At 48.3% G+C, this 6,000-nt stretch overlaps 1 protein-coding gene across 1 annotated transcript in view; it reads right to left on the reverse strand.

Moving 5' to 3' along the window:
• ush2a (Usher syndrome 2A (autosomal recessive, mild)) overlaps nt 1–6,000 on the reverse strand; it is a 226,484-nt gene that overhangs the window by 5,987 nt on the left and 214,497 nt on the right. The window contains exons 65-67 of the mRNA XM_063007063.1: nt 2,140–2,346; nt 1,340–1,578; nt 521–738 (exon numbers count right to left, since the gene is read on the reverse strand). Coding sequence (XP_062863133.1) covers nt 521–738; nt 1,340–1,578; nt 2,140–2,346 — 664 coding nt within the window. The remainder of the gene's footprint in view (nt 1–520; nt 739–1,339; nt 1,579–2,139; nt 2,347–6,000) is intronic.

Here is a 6,000-nt window from a genome sequence, read left to right on the forward strand (position 1 = left end):
AGTTGGTTCACCTTTACACCACATGTAAAGTCAGAGACGATCGCTCATCTATTGCTGCTGTTTGAGTTGGTCATCTTCTAGACCTTCATCAGTGGTCACAGGACGCTGCCCATGGGCACTGTTGGCTGGATATATTTTTGGTAGGTGGACTATTCTCAGTCCAGCAGTGACAGTGAATTGTTTAAAAACTCCAGCAGTGCTGCTGTGTCTGATCCACTCATACCAGCACAACACACACTAACACACCACCACCATGTCAGTGTCACTGCAGTGCTGAGAATGATCCACCACCTAAATAATACCTGCTCTGTAGTGGTCCTGTGGGGGTCCTGACCATTAAAGGGGGCTAACAAAGCATGCAGAGAAACAGATGGACTACAGTCAGTAATTGTAGAACTACAAAGTGCTCCTATATGGTAAGTGGAGCTGATAAAATGAACAGTGAGTGTAGAAACAGGGAGGTGGTTTTAATGTTATGGCTGATCGGTGTTTATTTATACAAATACAAAAATGTATTTACCCTCCTTCAGCGTGGTGACGAGGAACCAGTCGGACGTCGTGCTGCCCATGTTGTTGTAGGAGACCACGCAAACCTCGTAGTTGGTATACGGGAGGAGGGCGGTGACATTAAAACTACGCTCCTTTCCAAAGAACCTGGTCTCCACCGGTCCTACAGAACACTCCACCGGGACTGGCTGCAGGGGTTGAGGACACGCCCTTCTCACCAGCAGCTCACAGCTACAAGAGGAGAACAAAAAGAGAAGGGTTAAGAACTGGTTGCTTAGCTAGACCAAAGCTTAGCTTAGCCTTTCAAAGCTACTCAGATGCTTGTACACTTAGCTAGTGGTGGGTTAATGGTGTACCATGTAGGATATGCTTTACTGGAACACGCTGGGCTCCCTAATACAAATTAGAGAGGTGTACTTCCTAAAGAAGATGCAAGTGTGATTGCAGCGGCTAATGTGTTGCTAGGTGGTTGCCAAGGTAGACTCTTTGGTTGTTAAGGTAAGGCCCGGCACAGAGCCCTGCTAGAGTCATGCTAATCTAGCAATAAGCCAATCATATTGCAGTGGCAAAGACATACCCTGCCTGACCTTCAAACACTTCTGACCAGGTCAAGGGCTAGAGCATTAGACCACTGTTCCACCCAAGCGCCCCATGAAATACTAATGTGTGTGTACCCAACCCAAGTAGGCCCTCGTGGGCCCCAATTTCCACAGACACACTTGTGGAAAGCCTTTTCAAAAGAGTGGAGGCTGTTCAAGCAGCAAGGGAAAGGTCTTGGATCTGGAACGGAACCAACAAGCTCATGGTTAGGTGTCCTTAAATTTGGGTTCACCTCTCGATGACGCCATTGGGCTGCAGGGGCTCGTCCCACTCCAGCAGGGCCGAGCGGCAGGCGACGGTGACGGGCCGAGGCGGGGGCTGCTGGGACGGGGCCGAGGCCTGAGTGCGCAGCTCGCTGACAGGACCGCGGGTGCAGCACAGGAAGCAGGTGCAGGCCTCCACGCCGACGGAGTAGATGGTGAAGGGTGCGAGGTCGTGCAGGGTCTGTTGGCGCGACGTCCCCTCGGATAACTACATACGGAAAAAGGTCTGGTCATATGACTGTCTCTAAAACCTAAATACAGTGGTCAGATGTGTATGTGCAAAAGTGACCACACCCTTGGTCAAATTCCATGTCCTTTACAGTGGACAAACGTCTCCTTTCAATCTAGTTGTACCTCGTTACCCAATCTGTATTTTTCTCCTGATCTAGGAGAGCTGCAACCGTTACACGCCCCCCTCCAACAGGTGTGCATTACCAACCGCTTCTTTTCACCTGCAAGAGGCGGGTTCATATGGAGATCCGTAACGCGCATTGAGAATCACGCACTGATCTCCATTATTCCCTGTCTATGTGTGAAGGTTCCATCAGTCAGCCAGCAGAGGTCAGAAGTGCTGCAGTTGTGAGGAATCCTTACGTCCCGCCCTCTTTCGGACAAGCCAATCGTTGGCAGCATAGGCGCCTGGCCTATTTGGATATACTCAGTTACCCTGTGCACTTTGTTGATCTGTAAACTGGGATTTTACCAAGGGTGTCCAAACTTAGATCCAGCTGGACAGTGCATCGGTCACCAAATCAACAAAAGGCCGTACCAGCAAGCGTGTGCCATTTTTCTCTGCAAACACCCTGTAGATGGTGACGATGCCGTTGGGCCTAGTCGGCGGGCCGATGTCCACTACAGCCGAGGTGGCACGGATGTGCGAAAACGTGGGCGGGTTCACGCCCTCGGGAGGAGCCGGCCCGGTACGACCCACGGCCCAGGGACTTCCTGTACGGCCGGCAGAGTTTACGGCCCACACCTGAAATGACAATGACATAATAAATACAATAATGTTAATTCACATGCGATGAACAAAAGTATGTGGACACCAAACACTTATCGCTAAAAACCTATCGTTTAAACAAGGTTCCAGCACGACTGTAGCCCTGTGTTCGAACCGATGTCCATGAATACACTCTACAGCCAAAAGTATTTGGACACCTGACCATGAGCTTGTTGGACGTCGATAGATAGATAGACAGACGGATAAATAGATAGACAGAAAGACAGACAGGTAGACAGACAGACAGACTGACAGAAAGATAGATAGACTGACCGACAGACTGACTGACTGACTGACCGACAGATAGTTAGATAGATGGACTAGATAAATGGACAGATAGATGGACAGACAGTTAAATAGACAGATAGATAGATAGACAGACAGACAGACAGATAGACAAACCAAGGTCAATGAATACACTACATGGCCAAAAGTATTTGAACACCTGACCATGAGCTTGTTGGATGTCGATAGATAGATGGACAGACAAATAGACGGATAGCTAGATGGACAGACAGACAGACAGACAGATAGGCAGACAGACAGGTAAATACAGATAGATAGATAGATAGATAGTTATATATACAGACAGACAGATATATAGACAGATAGCTAGATAGATAGATGGGCAAACAGACAGATAGATAGACAGACAGACAGACAGATAGACAAACCAAGGTCAATGAATACACTACATGGCCAAAAGTATTTGGACACCTGACCATAAGCTTGTTGGACGTCGATAGAAAGATGGAAAGACAAATAGACGGATAGCTAGATGGACAGACAGACAGATAGGCAGACAGACAGATAAATACAGATAGATAGAAAGACAGATAGAAAGACAGATAGATATATAGCAACAGACAGACTGACAGATAGATAGATAGTTAGTTATATATACAGACAGACAGATATATAGACAGATAGCTAGATGGACAAACAGACAGATAGATAGACAGACAGATAGATAGATAGACAAACCAAGGTCAGTGAATACACTACATGGCCAAATGACAAGAAGTACGTTGCATTGTATGATGTCCAAAAAAAATGGTTCAGACCAGTTCCTACGTTCTAACTAAGAAATCTCTGCTAACACTGGAAACTTTCACTGTCCTACAAGCTCACTGATGGGAGTATAAAGGGTGATTATTTTCTTTCTGTCTTATCGCATTCACCGAGTCTGGGTGAGCCTTCACTACTCTTTTCTACTTACAATCCAGTCCATTATGGGTTTTTCCACCACACTCTTTATACAGAAAGGCCACAAATGTCAATAGGCACAGTCTAAAAGCTTGTGGAAAGCTTTAACAGACAAGTAGATGCTATTATATTTGTCCAACCAGTCTCAGATCAATCATCTTGTCTAAAGGGAGCAGAACCCTATGGGTGTAACACATCCATCTCCAAGTTCAGTGGATGTACAGTCAAGCGGCTATTTAAATGACCGTGGCCTGCCTGTATAGAAACTTTATTCATCCATTCAACAAAATTAAAGCTTCAACTCTAATTAAAGCCCCCTCCTTCCTTCCTTCCTTCCGTCACCCTTCCAGGCCATCCACCTGCTCCAGACGAGAATCCAAGAACCTCCGCCTCGGCCCAAACCCGCCAGCATCCATTACTGACCGTCTTCTGATAAAAAAAATAAATCTACATGAAAATTACATTTCACCTTCGTCAAGGAACACGTGAACACATGGGCCGGATGAAGTAATCTTATTTAGGAGACGAGCGTTCGCTGTAATTAGAGAGGAGGAACGGCGAAAGGTCAGGCGGGGTCTCCATTTGCATGAGTAAGTAATTTGTAGGTTGTCGGTCGGAATCGAGGCGGCAGATGGATGCTCCGGCAGATAGGGTTAAATTAGCCTCAATAATAGGCAATTAGACTGTGATCAATCAGGATGATAGATCTAAATGGCAATACGTGGGGACTGCACGCCGCGCCGCCTGTTCGGCATTCTCGCCCGGACCCGCCGCGATGTGGCACTGCCGGTGCCGGGGATGGCCACTGAAAGGCCATTCTGTCACATTACGGAGCAAAAAGGTCAACGTGGCAGGAGCAAGATTGAAGGAGAGCGTGAGAGTGACATTTACTGGACATGTAGTCGTTCAGACACATCTATAGCAGGGACGGCAGATTCCACACAAACACAAGTGGCCGTGTTTGAGGGAGGGAAGGTCGGACGGGGTTTCCTTCCGCTGTGATCTCCATGACTGATCCGAGTGCCTGCACGAGTGTGGGGAGTGGGGTGGTGGTGGTGTATGTGATACGGCTGTGTGGGAACCCAACATCGGTGCATCTGTGATCAATCAGACTGTGCGTTTAATGAAAATGAAGTGAATTAAATGAATGAGTCTATTGGCGGTGACTCTTTCTGCTCACATAATTAGGGCTAGTTTGACTGCACCCATACCCAGTACATGGAACAGTGGTCTCCTGCCAGAGACGGGGTCCCGGCGACACTGTAACCACGGCAACCCTGAAATGAATTTTGATTATCAATGTTGTGGTATAGAAAGTCTAGAGGCGGTGACTTTTTCTGCTCATATAATTAGGGCTAGTTTGACTGCACCCATTAAACAGTACATGGAACAGTGGTCTCCTTACTTACTCCATGTGCTCAGAGGCTGCCATAATACAAAAAGAAGCCCCCGCATTCCCTGTTCGGAGCCCGGGGAAGCCTCTAACGGTACTTATCCCGTATACGTGGTAAATCCAGGACCCCTCACTCGGGAGGTACAGTAAGATTAGGATGTCTCCGTGTCCTTGGACGCCGGCGCACCTTTTTTACTGCAGCGGCAGCACCGGCGCATCAAGCCGTTATTACAGTAATTAGGGGGAAAATAAAAATTCGTCATGTGTGAGCTCTAATGGATTGGAGTTTGAGCGCTGAGGTGAGAGTCTGCCCGGCGACAGGTTCTCGTGGAGCACCGCCACGCCCCGCTCATCAGTCCCGGGCCAAAAGCGAGCGCTTCAGAGGAGAGTGCTAATTAAAGTTTGGCATGAGAGCGGATGTAAAATACGGAGCCTTCGTTTGTGGGACGGGTGTGGTTGTGCCGCACGGCTAGAGTGGTCTAGAAGTTTGGAATAGTGTTCTCACACACACACACACACACACACCCACACACTCAGCATTCTCTTCAGGAAGCGTGAACTGGCATTAAAAGGTCTTCCCGATGCTTGTACACATAAGAGGGCGCGATGGCTAATTCGATAGCTCCGATTATAGTCAGAGGCGCGACGCCAGGTCGGAGATTAATAGCCCTGTCACCTGTCCGTCGTCGCCCGGCCCCGCCCGCCGGCTGTCAGAAATTACCGCTCATAAATAAGACGGAACGATCGGGCCGAGTCTATCAATTTAGCCCGAGACCGACCCGTGCTTGTCGTGCCTGACAATCAGATGCTAATGTTATTGTGCTCTAAAGGCTAGCCTGTCAATTCACGAAGGTCCCTTAAGGGACAGCACAGGTTTGAATATGGGAGCGACAGTAAGTACCTGTCGTTGAAGTTTTACCCCTTCTTTATCCTATTCATGGTCGCGGTGGGTACCAATCACTGGGCGAGAGTCCACAGGGCAAACACGCAAACACACACGCAAACACACACGCACACGCACGCACGCACAC

This window comes from Trichomycterus rosablanca, chromosome 13, assembly GCF_030014385.1.
Source record: "Trichomycterus rosablanca isolate fTriRos1 chromosome 13, fTriRos1.hap1, whole genome shotgun sequence".
NCBI classification, from domain to species: Eukaryota; Metazoa; Chordata; class Actinopteri; order Siluriformes; family Trichomycteridae; genus Trichomycterus; species Trichomycterus rosablanca.